Raw genomic sequence first — 16,573 nt, 5'->3', positions numbered from 1 at the left:
CCCGAGCGGAGGAGCGTTACCGCGCCTGGGTCTGAAAGTTCACGACGGCTCGCTGCGGGCCCCGACTCCCAGAACCGGCTCCGCCCGGCGCTCCGGCCGCCCCGGCGCTCCAGGCCGGCGGGCGGCGCTGCGCTCCCGGCGGGGAAGCGGCGGGCGGCCATGGCGGAGCGGCGGAGCGGGGCGGCCGAGGGCCTGGCCCGCTTCTCCGAGTGGGCGGACGCGCACCTCAGCCTCCTGCGGGTAACGGGGCCGGTGGGGCGGCGGGGGAGCGGGTGAGGGGACGGGGATGGCGACGGCGCGGCCCGGCTGAGCCCCGTTCTCCTCCGCCCGCAGAGCCTGAGCGCCGGGATGGCGGTGGCCGGGCTGCTGGTGCTGGCCCGCAGCGTCCGCATGGTGAGTGCGGCGGGGCGGGGGGGGCACGGGCAGGGCCGGGGGGGCCCTCCCGGGCCGGCGGCGGGGAGGGAGCCCGGGTTCACGGCTGTCCCCCCCCAAGCGGCATCCCCGCGGCCGGAGCGGAGGGCAGCTTCCTCGGGCCTTCTGTTTTCTAACGTAGAAGCGTGTTCTGCATCTCCCCGGTTCCCGCGGTCACGGGTCGCTCGTGGTGGACGGTCCAAACTGCCTCGTACCGCTAGTCCAAAGGGAAGGCGAAGTAGAGGTGTTTCCCTCGCATCTTTTCCCCGTACTTCCACGAACAGAACTGCTTCTTGAATATTTTTAAACCTGGCCCTAAAACTTCCTTCTCTTCCTAAAATGAGCGGTTCACGGCAGGCGCTAATGCCTCACCGCTAGCTCCAGGCAAAGCCGAGTCTTTGCAGGTAGGGAGCTACCTATTCTCCCGTGGTCTTCCAGCTGTTTGAAAAATAATAATTACCCCGGTCTTCCCTCTGTACAATTCCAAATGCAGTTCGCCCTGAGAGAACATTTGCATAAAGTTTTCACTTTAAAATCTTACCAGAAAGCCGAAACTACAAAGGTTGCCAGAATTTTTTTTCTTTTTTTTTTTTTTTCTGTTTTGTTTGGGTTTTGGTTTGATGGTTTGGGTTTGGTTTTTTTTTTTTTAAACCAAGGGTTTGGGAATGTGTTAACCAGGTTGTTGGAGATTCCAGTGCAACTGAGATCAGACTCAAACAACTTCTGTTTGTAAAAACCTTCAGGCTTTCTGCCTGCAAGGTCCTGAATCTCTGTATTCCTGGTGGGAGACCTCACGGACCACAAACGGGAAGGTTTACTGAATAAATAACATACAGTAGAAAGCTCTTTGAGTTTAGTCGTGGTATTTCGGTTTTTTATTTCCCCCAATGGCTGGCGTGTCACAGCAGTTGTAGATAAGCAGGTCGGTACTTTTCATAGTGGTGTGTGTAGAAGTAGGTCAGTGTTCTACAAAAGGCTTCTTCCAGTGAGACCTCTAGACGTTAGTGTCTTAAATTGTGGGTGTTAGGCCGTCCCCGGTGCCTGTCCTTCTCCCTCCACCCGCTAAACCAGTGGCCGCTTGGTCCCTGCCCTGCCGCAGGCCACGTCTTTGCTGCTGCTAAGCTTGGTTTTCCTGTGTGATCATGTAACTGTCCCTTTGAATCCTCCCGTTAATTGATGGCTATGGTATCAAATTTTATCTTCTTGTGATCTTTTCAAAGGTGTACACCTGCTTTTGTCCCTCTCCTCTTTTATTCCTTTATCACAGGCTGTGGTGTTTCTGTCTTCCCCACTCAGCCTTTGTTTTCAGTGTGTCTGCTCTTTGCTAGCATCTCTAAACACGTCTTGGCTTCCTTTCAGCCTTATTCTAGCAGCGTTCAGGCCACTTCTAAAACACTCTTTTTGTGGTGAATCAAGTGAACTTCAATATGCAATGCTCAAAAAATGTGTTTCTGTACATTCTCTAAACCTCGCTTTCATGCCCACCCCTAATATTGCAAGTCCTGTAAAACAGGGAACATCCCTAAGTTTCTGGAAAGGCTGGCACGTAATGGCTCCTGCAGCTGATTACCATTAAAAATATATACATATACTTGCCCATGCTGTCTAATAATAGATCTGTAATTAGCCAAACTATTTTAAGAAGTTGTTGGATTTAATGTGATTGTAACTGCCTTTTTAAAAAAAAAATTGTCTTGCTCTTCTTTCCGTCAAAAGACAGCAAAGTTTACAAGTGCTTTGGATATACCTGTGGAGTTTGTAGAAAAGAATGTGAAGTTGCGGGGAAAATTACATCGCGTAACTGAGAAAGGCCTGGAAGTTGAACACATTCCCATTAGCATTCCTTTCATTACATCGATACAGAGAAAATGTAAGTAAAAGTATGTGAAGAGCAAGGGTAGGAATGAAACGTTGTTCTTCACGCGGCTACACGGAGAACAGGTAGGGGCAAGCTTGAGAGGAAGCGTTAAGGTACAGTTCTGGCTCTGCCTTTTGGTCTTTCCCTGCTTTACAGGTGGGAAACTGGGGAATCGGAGACTGTGAGGAGACCTGTAAAAAGAGCTTGCCAGTACAATAATTGTATTAATTAGCATCATTATTGTGATATTTTTCTGGCAGCAAAAGCAGGCAGTTTATTTGCTTGCATAGCTCATCTCCTTCCTGGCAAAAAGACTTTATTGGGATTATGCTTTTTTTTTTTTTTTACGGATGAAGATCTGGCAGCTACATATACAAACCCCATTCTTAGGGACAGTTTTCCTGTGACTTTGCAGAAGCCGTCCATCAAGTCCGTGAGTCACACGGGTGCTTTGCGAACACCTGCAGGCGCTAATGCTTCTTGCCTGTTGTTTCTGCCCCTTCAGATAAAATGGTAGTGACTGATAATGAGAGCAGTTCTTTCTATTTGTATGCAAAATAAACCAGCTTAAACCACTTATGCAATCTTGAATTAATTTTTTTTACTGAAGGAGAGATGAGACCAAATTCTTATTTGCAAATAAGTAGTGCTTTGGGAAACTAAAATGTATTTTTGGGGTTTTTTTTAAGTCCATGGGAATGAATTCATTTACCAACAGCTGAGGGTCTGTGCGAAGCATGAAATTTCCTTTGCTGCATTCAGTAACAAAGTTCTCTCTTTCTATAATCAGGGCAATCAAAAGGTCTTCTGCTGGTAAGGCTTGCTGGAGTGGACTTGGCTCCGAGCGGCATGGCCTGGTTACAGCAACAGTTGAAACCCAAACAAATGATATGGTTCCAACTTCTTGGAAGGGAGGACTTGGCACTTGACTGCCTTGTTTTAGCAAATAAGGTAAATACAGTGACAAAAACTGACTTTTGTCTGCAGTTTTGAGTTTGTGGTTATGCAATTCAGTTATCTCAGTACATTTAAGGAATGTTATTATTTATAATTTATATATATAATATATATATAATATGTTTATAATTATCTTGATATGAATTTTAAATGTTGTATTTGTAAATCTGATTTCAAGACCAGTATTTTTGCAGACTGGTTCATGACATGAGTTTTATTTGTCTCTCAGATAGTGCTAGGCTATATTGTGTAGTTCTGATTAGCCTAATGTTTAGTCTATCAAATGTTCTCTCACAAATGTCTTGCATTAGTATTAGGTTTTAACAGTCTGCTGGGTTCCTCTTAACTTTTAACTCTTTCTGCCAGAGCGTAGATTTAGCCACAAGTAAAGCTTGTGTCTCGGAGGGAGTTCACACAAAAAAATAAAGTGTTTTAAAAGTGAAGTGAATATCTTATTTAATGTGCCTTTTTATAGGGTCGATTTCTCAGCGTGTGCTTAAATGAAGAGCTCTTGAGACAAGGGCTTGGCAGAACAGCACGTATTGAAGGACTACATCATGATTCCCGCCTATACTGGAAACTTCACAAAAGACTGCTTCGAGCAGAGTTAAAGGCCTTGAAGAAAAATAAAGGAATATGGAAAGAAGAAAGCTACTCTGAAAGAATTAGAGATCGTATAAGCAACAATAAATTTGTACAGACATTGAAACAATTTGCGAGCTGGTTAAGAAGCTCTATTCAAAGGTAAAAAGGGGGACTTGCTTGGAGGAATGCCAGTTACCTATGTTATGCGCTTTATGTAAAGTGTAAGTTTATGATAAAAAACAGTGCCATAATTTCAAGGGTCCCTGTCTTGAACAGAAAACCCAGAGTTACTTAATGCCATATTATAACCCCTATGGGATTGAAATTTAGTAGTAGCATGCAGCCCACAAATTAAAATGTTCTGAAGCCGAACTTTTCCACAATAATGTCCTAAGTTAGTTGTCCAGTTTTCCACCTGCTAAACACCTACACAGCTCTGTTAACTGCCTAGTGAAAGCAGTCGACAGTCCAGTTTTTAAGAGGTGCAGTGTTAGTTCAGCATGTAGGGCCTTAAATGCTTCTCTGTTACGTGTCATTACTACGTAGCCCACATTGGTTAGAAAACTCCATTTCAGACCTTTACAAAGCTTGTGGTATGTGTTTACACATGAGCATTTTGTTTGAATTCTGTTCTAACGCTGCTTTTGTGTATAATTTGTGTTTCAAAAATCTTTCATCTTGAATGATGGGTTGCATTGTTACCAATACAAAAGGTAATTTGTTACGGCTGATCTTAAAAAGCTGATAAGGTCGTAACAAATAAAGGTTCTTGGGGGAAAAAAAACCCAACACTTGGTATATCAAAGAGTATAAATTAATATGTCAGTAATCCAAATTTTTAGAAGACAACATTCAACTGAAGAGAAAAAACTGATGCTGTTTTTTCTGATGGTTCTATAAATATCTAAAATTAAGATGAAAATAAAACTTTAACATGAAATTTGAAAAGGTGGACCATACCGTGCTAAGAACTTAAATTCTTGGTTTTGTTTTATTTTTGAAACACATGTTAAGTATATGAGAGTGTATTATTCTTTATTTTGTAAATATTCTCAGAATAAAGATTGGATTTCTTATGTTCATTGTTACATGTTACCAAGCACTTGACCTTTGTTTAACGTCCCACAGTCCTAATATTTAAAGTGAAGTGTTTTACAGATTTTTTTTCTTTCTGTGCGATTCCTTGCCCATCAAATACTAGAGAGAAAAGCGTGGTACAAAATAATCTTAATAGCTGAACATTGCTTGTCTGACAATTAGTTGCTATGTCATTTTCTCTGCCGACTTCAGGGCAAAATTGTGAATCCTGACACTAAAAAAAAAAAAAAAAAAGGGAGCTTCTCCTCAGGTAAGAATAGATGTCAGTGCTTCTTTACTATTTTTGTTCCTGGGTCCTCTCAGGGGTGAGGCTGGTTTTTGCAAATTACAGTGAGTAGGTAGTCATGAAGTACCTGCAGCGCAGACCTCAGTGTTGGAAACCAATGTGGGGGGCAGGAAGTGGCTCTGTGGGCAGAGGCAGACCTTGAGCTGGAAACCATGAATCTGTGCCTGTTTAAAAAAAAAAAAAAAAAAAGGGAAAAAAAGTGAGGCATCTGGTTTTATGCGTTATACGGTGAAGGGCTAGGCTAACCACTGCTGTGGTAGTTGGACATACAAGTCACGGTCAGGGATTCGGGACTGGCCGTGGCATTCTCTGAAGCAAAATTCAAAGTTGATTTTGAACTACAAATTCAGCCTCAGCAATAATCCACTTCTCCTGGGGGATTATAGGTGTTCCTGTTCCTACACTTTGTAAGTAAAAAGAGGTTTTCCAAACTGGGCATAATTGTACAGGTAGGATTTTTTTTCTGTAATAATTCAAAATAATTCTACCTGGACTTTGCACTTCTATTTTGTAAATGAGTCATAGGAGGTTTTATCACAAAAAATCCTCTGTAAAGCTGAGAGAAAAATCTCAGGAGACAGCATGCTACATTTCCAGCAAGCAGAGGTGAGGTGTGGGTGAGTGTGAACCAAGCTTGTTCCCTCGCAGTCTTGCCTCTTAGCCCTTTTTAGCCTTGGTGAAGTTCAGAAAAGCCCTAGAGATTTTTCTGAATTACAGCAAATCGCTGTATCCTTTGTGTTAGGTTGTGGTTTATGAGGGATTTTTAAAGGGTGGCAATACAGCTGCTGTATCACTTCTGTCGAGGAAGCCTCCCCTTGGTCTGAACTAAATTAAGTTCCCTTCCCTGTATTGGTGGCTGTGAGGTAGTCTTACAGAAATAATTTTGGAAGGAACTGTGGAGATGGATATCCAAATCTTTGAATTCAGGCCTACGATCTCCTTTTGTGTTTGTTGCACGAGACAAAAAGTTTTGGTGATGTGCTCTTACTGCAGTTCTCGGTCAGAATACAAGCCCAGGGAAGCAGCTTTGCGTAAGGGATCAGGGCTGTAATGGACAATGCTACTCTCACAGAGAGTAACCCGGTGGTGCGGGATTTGGGACTGCAGTGACAACTGGTTTCATGAAAGTCGACTCCTGTAATTGTTTGTTAATGCTGTTTTCCTTATCATCCAGGCTTATCTGTTCTAAAAAAAACCACCACCACACCCTCCCCCCTCAAAAAAGCACAACTCAGTTCAAAGCTGTGCTTTCCATCTGTGCAAGGCTTGAGAGGTTGCAGATCCTGTCTCTGTGGGAGGCCTGTCTATTGAAAAAGCGGTAACAGGAGTAGAAACAAATAGCTCTGCAGAACCAAGTTGAGGAACCAGCTGGGAGGTCAGGGGAGAAAAAGCACTTTTCTCTATTATCTAAAAACACCCTGCGCTGCGTCTGAGGAGCACTATCCCGTTCCTTTAGCCCCAGCTGCAATACACACGCAAGAGTATTTCCAAGCAGAGGGTGCAGTTCGTGTGTGACTGGGAATGAGCATAAGGACAAGAATTAAATGGTTTATCTCTCTCGCCTTGGCCCTGCAACTCTGAATGCACGGCGAGCAAAAAAACATCTTAAAAAGATCATAGGGGGTGAGAGGCGAGGTCTCCAAATGGCCCACTAAGAAAAATATCTTCAGCTTTGCACAGGCCTTTTGCTGCCGGTGCAGCACGTAAGGCAAATGGTTGTCATAAACATTACCAGCCTTCCTCGGAGCCCACCCAAAAGCGGTGGGCACGGTGCCGTTAGCGTCCTTTCCTCACAGGCTAGCAAAGCAGCTTGGCCCCGCGCGTGGAGCGAGGCCTCGCTGCCGCACAGCGATGGGTGCCTGGGATGGCTTCCCCCCGCCAAGGCACAGGAGAGACAGCGCAGTCGCCTTCCCCAGGCTACACCTCCTCTTCATTGCAGTATTCCCGCTCCTCTCCCCGTCCATCAGAGCTCGCACCTGCTGGTTCCCTCCAAAACGCTCCTCAGTCACCCACGGGACTATCAGATATCTGAAGTTATAGCTCCGAAAGAGGAGTTTTAGACTTGACCTCCTCCGCCAGCGGCGTGTTCCCTCACGCCAGGAGGAAGCCCAGAGCTTTCGGTGGCCGTCGGTACACCGTACGCCAGGGAAATCAGAGCTGTGTAAGTACCGGTTATCGCTTCCCTGCCGTTAAGGTTCCGCTAACCAACGCAGGTGAACAGCCCTTCAAGTTCACCGTAGATATTTAAAGAAAAAAAAAAAAAAAAGTCAGTCAAACCCGACGATTTCCCTCCCTTCCCCGGGGGATCCCGCCCGTGCTGTGGGGAAGGTCCCTGAACGCTGTCTCCGGCTCCCGGTGGTGGTGGCTGCCTCCCCGGGCCTGCTCCGTCGTCCCGCCGGCGGAGGCGGTGAGGGGAGGCGGCGAGGAGAGGCGGTGAGGGGAGGCGGTGAGGGGAGGCTGTGAGGAAAGGCGGTGAGGAAAGGCGGCGAGGGGAGGCTGTGAGGAAAGGCGGTGAGGGGAGGCGGTGCCGCCCCGCCCCGCGGCAGGTGCGGCGGTTGCCGCCGTCCCGGGGCGCCCTGAGGCGGCGGCACCGTCCCGCCTCGCGCGTCTCCATGGCACCCGCCGCCGGCGGGGCGAAGGTGAGCCTGAGGGGCCGCTCTGAGAGGCCGCCCTACGCTCCCTCAGTTCCCGCCGGACGGCGGCTCCGCCTCAGCCCGGACCGCTTGCCCCGGTTCGGGTCGGGGACCTCTGTGAGTCCCGCCGTGGGAAGGCGCTACCGGGACGGTTAGGGAAAGGGCCCCGCGGCTAGCCGTGAGGCGGGGTAGCGCCGAGGGGCGGCGCGGCGCCCCGCCGACTCGCAGCGGACACACAATGGAGCAGGTTGAATAGGAGCGGGCGCGGGGCCGCAGCAACACCGGGGCTGGATCGCCGACCTCGGCCGCCGCCGCCGCTCCGCTGGCGGGCGGGAGAGCGCTCCGCTCCGGGTACGGTGCCGCTCCGGGTTTCTCCTACGCTCCCCGCCGGAGGGCGGGCCGGTCCGGGGCGGGGCGGGCGGCAGCGCCGTGCGTTTGAACGGGAGAGCAGGTTGAGGCGGCGGCGCGGGACGGGACCGGAGCCGAACTCGGCGCCCCGCGGTAAGTGGGGACGGGATGGGCCCCGGGCGGGACGCTGCCCTGCCGGGACGCCCCGGCCCCTGAGGGGCGGGCGGGCGGGCGGGCTGGGCGGCGGTTGTGGTGCGGCCCCCGCGGGGGCTCCCTGCGGCGGGGCCGCGGCCGGCGGCGGGACGGAGCTGTCCCCGGGCGGGCGCGGACTTCCCGCCCCTCTGGGAACCTCCGCTGGGCTTTCGTCTGGGGAGTGAATGCTGGGTTTTCCCGGCGTTTGCAGCCGAAAGTTAAGATGAGGGTTTACAAGGTGCGACTTTTTGGTTTTTTTTGTTTTTCACCTCATGGATAAAATGTTGTTGTGGTCGGTGAGACGCTGTGTATCTCACGGGACAAAGCTGTTGTACTCGCTTTGTAAAGAAACCGCCACCTTTCCGTCCCCTGGAGCTGCAGAGGCGCAGCCGCCCCGGGGCATCCTCGGGAGCACCGTGGGGTCCCCGAGGGAAAAGCCAGCGCCCGCAGTGCTGCTGGTACCAAGGGCTTTTCCCTGGGGCCCCGAGGTGTAGCGGGTGTCGGCCGGAGTCACAAGGAGCCGCTCCAGCCTTTGCGTTGGCCGTGTTTGTTCTGTTGGTTAAATAATGAATCATGCCGGATAAACTTCCAGTCATCTTTTGGGCTCTTTGCCCCCTCTCTTGGGGGTAAAACCTACTTTTGCCACGTGGCGTGGGAGGTTCTGCTTTAAGGCTGTGTCAGAACAGTTGCAGCACCGGGTTTGGTGATGAGTTAAACGCAGAGAAAACTGCGGCCGTTTGGTATGCCTTAGACTTAGGCCACACCGTGTTAAATGAGGCTTAACGTAAAATCTTGACCCCACTGAGAGGAGTGGAGGACGTCACCCGAAGAGCGTTGCGGGGTGCAACGCTTACGGAGCATGCTTGGTCCTGACCCTGTAAGGTGCTGGAATAGGTGGGAGCTGAGAAGAGTCAAGCCTCTTGCTGGATTGAGTCTGTCCTAAAAATACCTCGTTTGAGGGCTGATAGTCTACTCGATAAACCATTTTTCAAGCAAAAAGAAAGTACAGTGAGCTGGGAATTATATTCCATACACGTTTTGTTGTAATTAAGCAACTGTATAATTCTGGGAACTTCAGCTCTAGCTGACCAATAACCGTTTTTAGAAGAAGTGCTATTAAATTCCAGGGAGAAAGATACAAGCCTTATCTGATGAACTAGTCATAGGCTCTTTGTTTAGAGTGTGCTTGAACTCCTAAGTTATAAAGCACGATGTTTGCCTGTTTTTAGTGGACTCTCCTGATTTACTTGTCCTTGGGGCTTCTGGCCTGTATGTTACAAAACTTAGAGGAAAAGAAAGAAAACTTCAGGTGTTTGTTGTTCTGAAATGTGAAACAATACCTGCACGTAACATTACTGAAAAGACAGCCAGGATTCAACCCTGCAACGAGACACCTAAGTTAAAGATAACATGGTATATGGAAAGAAAATGCAGACTTTTGGGGAGGTGAGAGGCAGCAGAGTGCATGCATGCTGTTAAAAATCTTCCTGTTTCTTTAAACGTTAGCTCCCTGGAATAAGTTTGAGAACACTACTCTTTTCAAAAAAAAACCCCAAACTTTGAAGGATGCTTTTTCTAGGTTTAAAAATGCCAGTAGGCTGTTACAGAAAAAAATGTTATGTTTTATCAGTTGAAGATGCATGATTTGTGAAAAATGATCTGACTGGTTGCAGACGCTTTCTGGTTTTGTGCTACCTATTGTCTATAAAAATGGGGATCAGCTGGTGGTTTTGGATCAAGTGGTGCACAACTCATTATTTTAACAATACTGGCTCAGCTTGGGAGGTTGCCTAGGGAATTGATTTAATGCTTCTGTCCTTTCACCCTTTGAGGCGGGTGTCCCATGATGACTTTGATCAAAATCACCAGTATTTGTAAAGGAGAACAAAATTTTCACTCTGTAAAAGCAAAGGAGAGGCCACCCGCTATTAACAGATCCCAGTTTTGCATGAGTTGACCTGTAATTTAAAACACTGTCAAGAAATACCCGTGGCAGTAAAACAGTTTTATGATAAGCATCAACACACAGAATGAAAATTAGTCCTCTATTCAGTATTTAGCTTCCCCTTATTGCTGGGAAAGGGGATGCTGAAGCTGTGTATTTCTGTTGGCTCTACAAAGTAATCTTTCTATAAATAGAATGGTTTTCCTTTCATGAAATCTGAATAAGGATTTTCTTTTTTTAAGGTGTCACCCAAGATCCAATTCAATTTCAGTTGATAACCTAGATGGCAAAGCCAGGGCCACAGCTACACAGGGTGGTGTGGTGGATTTTTTTTTTTTTTTTTTGGTTCGGTTTTTCCTATGTTTGCTTTGGTTTTTCTTAATACGTTTAAAGAAGTCTGAATGTTAAAAAAATATCACAAACACTCCAAATTATAACATCAAAGGTCTGTTTCCAGGTCTGTTAGAGACCTCCTGTATTGTCTTCAATAGGACAGTTTTTTCTGTCTGTGTCTTCAGAGGAGCTAAGACTGCCATGCATAATTGTCTTGTAGGGTCTTACAGAAACTTCTTTTGTTAGTGTGTCTAATTTACTTGAATGTGTTGAAGTGAAGGTGCTTTAGAAACACAGTTATTACGGTGTTTTCCTCTTGGCATAGTAAGACGCAGAGCATGTTCTGAGCAATCACCATGGCTGTTGTACTGGAAGGGTGTTAAAGCCACTAATCAGCAAAGTGTGGTTCCCCCGGGTGGTGGAGCAGGGCTGAGCAATGCTCCAGAGATTAACTGGTTTGAACCACTGGGTCTGGACTACGCTAGGGATAAATCTGTCTTTGCTTCCAAGTCCATAAGCAGAAGGTGCTTCCACTGGAGTACTGCTGAGGTTGGCCAATGTTAGTGCAGACTGATCTAATGGCCAGGAGGCAGGTGTGTGTACTCTTTTTTTTTTTTTTTTTTTTTTCCCTCCCCCCCTCCCCCCCTTGTTTATTTTAGGAAACTGGAATTGTTTTCTGTAACATAGGTGGCTTTCTTGTTTCAGTCTCCATGGACACTGAGGGCATTATCATTACTCCAGAGATCTGAGCTTGCCATCTGCTTTCCTGACTCAGGGAGCCTTTTGCTGGTCATCTGGCATTGCAGAAGGACTATCTAGTTGTACCTGAGTAGCTGAGAGTGATGTGGACCATGCATTTGAGAGATGGAAAGGCAGGTTGGGAGATCCAGAAGGTGAGGAAATATCTGCTACTGTGGATAGGCACTTATTAAGGTTCTTACAAGGGCAGTGTGAGTGCAAAGGAGCGGAAGGGAGAGGTGGGCAGAGCTGCTGGCAGCGGTTTGGAGCAGACACCTGCTGCAGTGCTAGAAAAAGCCAGGGACAAGATGCTGGGGATGCAGCGTACCCTTGCGGAGGCTCAGGTCCACTGGTGAGCAATGCAAAACTGCTTCAAGGGCATTTGGCCATGTGCATTAAAGCAGCATATCATTCTCGGCAAGAGATGTCCATGTGAGTCTCTTCAACTTGAAATAACTCAAGGTTGCTTGCAAGAAATTTCAAGTAGAGACAAGCTGGTGTATAAAGCAGTCCATGCTCCATTACAGACTTGATTTATTGGAACTGACTCAGAGTTCGCATACCCACGCACACAGAGCATGACCAAGTGTGTCACTGAGATGGAGTACGGGATGATGTGTCAACTGTAACTGCATGGGCCAAAAATGGGCATTGCTGAGCCTCGTATCAATGCGTTTCCCATATTCTTTGCTTGGTCTTAGTTCCAGCCGTGGGTGATTGGCACATTGGTTGGCAGTGAACTTGGTAGCATCCCCACAAGAAAAAATGGAAGAATATTGGCAATTACCAACTGTGTCAACTGATGACGTACACAAAGGGTCTTGTTGTATGAAATGTCTGCTCTTTGGAGGACTGCATATCAATCAACGAGTAGCCAAATATCATACAAGATGCAGATCATCCATGCGCATGGCTGGCTGTGTTGGCACAAGTCCTTTCCAGGCATCTTATTTTTATCTTCATATTTTATCACATTGTTTGAATTGTTCTATGCTACAGCAGAGCAACATCCAGGGTTTCATAGTTAGAGCAATAGCTGTAAGTTCAGCAATAGCTGCTTCAGCTATTGCAATAGCAGTGTTGCCTATTTCAAAGAATAGGGTCTCATGTATTAACAGTGTGTCTGAAAATGACTTGTCCAAGTTATTAAATATTTATGCCTGGTGAGAGATGGATACTTTCAGGTGGGATGTAGTGTGCTCCATACCACCTGCTTTTTACAAGGTATGTTTCTGCTGATCTGTTGAGGAAGAAAAGGTCCTTCTTAAAGCTGTGAAATGACCTATGGGAGAGAAATATTTATTTTAATTTCTAGGAGAATAATTATTTTCTAAAATTATGATAGGTAAGAATACAGTAAGCTCACACTTCATGTTCATTATAATGACTTCCTGTCTTTAAAGCATCATTTTGCTGTTGGGAAAAGGTCTTAAAGTCTGTGCTGGGTATCTTCAGAAGGTCTTGAAGGTGTGTTATTAGCAGCTGTTCAGTGAATTTCTCTCTGTTGAATCTGTCAGAGAACTTATACTCCCTTCACTTGCCTTTTATGTTTCACACCCCAGGCAGAGATGCATGTGGCGAAGCAGTGCTAACCAGAGCTTCAGCTAAAAGCAGTACTCGATATGTTCTTGGGAGGCCAGTGGTCTCTTTCTGCTGACACTCTCAATAGTTCATCTGGTCAGCATCAGCACCACTGGACTGAGTGGTCTGAAGGGGAGTTTATTTTCTTGACCACATGCAGTAGTGTAATTCATTGGAGTCTGTGGAAATTTATAATTTCCAGCATGGGAGGTAAAGTTGGATTTATTCCCCCCCCTCCCCGTTGCAGTTTTTACCTGAAGAATTGAGGCATTAACTTGGAATCTCTGGGAGTTCATGAACTGCCTCTGAGATTAATCAGTTCCCCTGAGTTTGGGACCATTCATATTGGGGTGGATGGCTCTTGGACCTGACAGTTCTGGGCTTGCTATGTGTTCCTCTGCCTACTTTGAAGTGAGTGGTGGTGTTTATAGAAGAAATTGGAGAAAATGTAAAAGAATCTTGAAGCATATAATAGAATCTGAAGATGTGTTGTTGATGACACGTGAAACGATAGCATTGTCAATGTGGTGAAGTGAGTTCTCTCTCTGTAGATTAAAATTTCCAGTGTAGAAAGACTCTTGCGTTCAACATCTAGAGTTCGAAAATCTTTATGCAGCAAAACCAAAAAATGATTTGGATTAATGACTTGGTGTACAGAGAGCTGGCAAAAGCAGCAGAAAGGTGTGCGGAGTACTGGAAAGCTGTGTAAAGAAAACATTCATGTACACTTACTCATCTTCATCAGTTCCATGTCTGGTGGGATGACTGCTACACTGAACACAGGGTGTGCAAGGTAGGTGTCTTCTGAAGCTGTGCCCACTGAGCGATAGAGGCAGCAGCATGCTGCCTCCTGGAAATAATTCCTTAAATGGGAGAAAAACAAATTCCATTTAGGCTTCTTGAGGAATGGGGAGCAAATGCTAATTCCCTTTCAGGGTCTGTTGCCATGGGGAGTCAGTTCAAATCCTTTCTAATGCCTTCCTCAGCAGCAAGTTGTGCTGACACATGCTTTTCATGACTTCCCAGAAAGAACAGAGAAATGACTTGAAACAAAAGCGCCATCAGAATTAACAGCTACAGGAAGATTAAGGTTTGCTGTTTGTTAGCTGTGGGTAGGACAGATAAGAAAGTTGTCCATTAGAGAGGCTAACACAGCTTGACTGGCCTCCTGCCTGCACTGGGTGGGCTACACGGGCGAGGAATGGGTGCCGGGCAACTTGTTGGCCAGACACCACATATGGTGCTGTGCAGTGAAGCCTATCTGTTCCTCTCCTGGAAAGGGAAAGGGTAGTTTATGGAGCAAATTGTGGGCACTAGTCCTATAGCATGATCCAAGTTAGATGCAGTTAGGGTTAGGCTGAACCTCACATACCACTAGTGCCATCAGGAGGGAGATGTGCAGTCGCCGCTGCCTGCTTTTTACGCCTTGGCACTGGCCAAGTGAAGCTGGGTACAGTTTCCTGAGTGTCCCCAGCAGAGCACTGGTACTGGGATGAGGGACCGAACTGGTGTAGGAGACAGTGGAGAAAGCTGTGGTCTGATGTGGCCATAGCAATGTCAGTGATGATACTGCTGTTTCTGGCTTGCTGATGTAGATCATTAGTTGCTGTATAATGAAAAAAATTTAGAAGCACCTTTTTCAAACACTTAAACAAGCAAACTGATATCAGAGTCTGTCTTTATCTGGTGAACAATGTGTGACCAAGATTAGTGTTCAATGCCGTAATGGGGGAATAGCCAAAATACCAGGTTAAAAAAAAAAAAAAAAATCTGGATTTTTAGGAAACCTCATCTGTCTAAAGAATATGCAAGTGTTAGCATCTGTATCCGAAATCCAAACTCTCTTGTGACCCTCCCCCTTTGAATAGACAACTCTGACTTCTAAGAGTTTCTTAGAAATCCAGCAAAATCCACAGGAAATTTTTCTTTGCTACTGTGCTGGCTTGCACACTCTGACACCTTTACTGCCAGCGTTGTGCCAGCACAGCTGTTCTTGTGGCCTCGTGGCACGTTAGATTAGGGAACTGATCTGGGAGAAAAATAAACCAAACAAAAATCTCTGATTTTATTCCTCCAGACCAGTTCCTAGAGAAATAAGAAAAGGATCAGATACTGGATGTTTTTCCTTTCTATTACCAAGTATTATTAATAATATTTTTTCATGCTGGTGATATTTATGGATAAATACTTGCTGTTGAAAAGGGAGTGTAACTTTGGGGGTATTTTTTTAAGCTTTTTTTTTTATACAAGATACTTTAACTTCTGGAAAGTATCTGTACATTTACAAGTAGTTTACACCATAGGTAGGTGAAACTTTGTTTTTTAAGTTATGAGAGTGACATCAATTTCTGGGCAAAAATGTCTTTTTGTATCAGCAGTATGGATCTTTCACCTGATGCAGCTGAGGTGCCTTGCCTATTCTGTATGGCTCCTATACATGTAACTTTAGCATCATTTATGCGAGTTATTTTGAGTGAATGTTGATATTTGATGCTGATTAAAGTGGAGATTTACACAGATGATGTGTGGAACCCTTAGAGCATGGGTTTATGTGACAGTTAAATCTAAATCTGCATGAATTCAGACCAGCTTAAATGCTTAGCAATATTTGGGTGACTGTTAGTGGCTTAGTGAAGTAAGAAGCCCAAGACTGCAGATGGGTGTATGCCCTGTGAAATATTGTCATATTAGGATTTTATAATCTCTTCAGATTTGGATTTCAGGTCTAACTGTGGCTAAGCTTTTCATTCAGTGGCTACTTTGTTTTGTGGATACTGTTTTAAAAAAATACAGTCCATGTTGTGCAGCAGCTGGTCTCTGAAAGCTTGACGGTTGTTCCACCAGAAGGTTTGTTGATACTTTCTTTAGAAAGTAAAAACATGGACTGGAAACAGCAGCTCTTTTTCTAATGTATAAAGCCTGGAAAGAAGTTCCTGTTGGTGACTACTGATAAAGTGACCTAGGAGAAATCCTGCAGCATATTTTAACATGCTCCAGGGAAAGAAAGTTGGTGAGAGCATAAATTTTCCTGGTTGCATGTTGTGGTGTAAACAGAATTGCAAATGACTTCGCTGTCTCTCTTCAATATCTGTTATTTTGTAATAGCATAACAAAGGGCTGAGCCCTTGGACTATTGAGAGTAAGTTCTAGGGTGAGTGTCTCCTCTTCTCTGATTTTCACTGCAATGTGTTTGCCACACTGCTGAGTGCTGATGGCACCTCTAGGAATGGTGTAGAGGTTGACCTGGAACGTTTCTTTGTCGAAGAGGTTGTACAGAAAGACCAACGATCCCGTCTGGGCAGTCCTCATTCTGTTCCTGAGGTATGTAAGTGAACCTTTTGCTTAGTCTCAAACTTAAGGTAAATCGGTTAACCTACCTCTGGTCTAATAATACATGTAGATCTGTTGTGAAGCTAAATTGCTTAGCTTTTGAATACTACCTCAGTATTCTCCAAGAAAAGTTCGAAGTAGTATTTGTACTGTGATTTGGTATTTATTTTTTGTGTTTGCAATAACTGGAAGCTAACTGGATGCACGTGATGGCAGTCAGCAGAGATTCTGAGTGCCCTCACCACAATCACAGCTGCCAGATTAAAGACCAGTGTTTC

General features: G+C 45.8%; 2 protein-coding genes across 4 annotated transcripts in view; both read left to right on the top strand.

The window, feature by feature from the left end:
• Positions 1-107: 107 nt before the first annotated feature.
• Positions 108-4,899, top strand: C10H3orf33 (chromosome 10 C3orf33 homolog). The gene is made up of 5 exons (XM_030029104.2): positions 108-240; positions 334-393; positions 2,128-2,281; positions 3,060-3,220; positions 3,702-4,899. Exons 1-5 carry the CDS (start codon positions 160-162, stop codon positions 3,972-3,974), a joined length of 729 nt encoding a protein of 242 aa, XP_029884964.1. The 5' UTR covers positions 108-159; the 3' UTR covers positions 3,975-4,899.
• Positions 4,900-8,237: 3,338 nt separating this feature from the next.
• PLCH1 (phospholipase C eta 1) overlaps positions 8,238-16,573 on the top strand; it is an 87,134-nt gene continuing 78,798 nt past the window's right edge. For all 3 annotated transcript variants that reach the window (XM_030028077.2, XM_030028086.2, XM_030028076.2), the window contains exon 1: positions 8,238-8,329. The gene's annotated coding sequence lies outside the window, so the exon portion shown is untranslated. The remainder of the gene's footprint in view (positions 8,330-16,573) is intronic.

This window comes from Aquila chrysaetos, chromosome 10 (assembly GCF_900496995.4).
Source record: "Aquila chrysaetos chrysaetos chromosome 10, bAquChr1.4, whole genome shotgun sequence".
Taxonomy (NCBI): Eukaryota; Metazoa; Chordata; class Aves; order Accipitriformes; family Accipitridae; genus Aquila; species Aquila chrysaetos.
The sequence above is the reverse complement of the archived record's forward strand: the minus strand, read 5'-3'. Positions and strand labels throughout refer to the sequence as shown.

What these genes read in the sequence shown, in the direction of transcription:
- C10H3orf33 (XM_030029104.2), top strand. Translation starts at nt 160, where the DNA reads ATGGCGGAGCGGCGGAGCGGGGCGGCCGAGGGCCTGGCCCGCTTCTCC. An exon ending in CGCACCTCAGCCTCCTGCGG is followed by an intron (nt 241 to 333) that starts GTAACGGGGCCG and finishes CTCCGCCCGCAG; the next exon opens with AGCCTGAGCGCCGGGATGGC. An exon ending in TACATCGATACAGAGAAAAT is followed by an intron (nt 2,282 to 3,059) that starts GTAAGTAAAAGT and finishes TTCTATAATCAG; the next exon opens with GGCAATCAAAAGGTCTTCTG.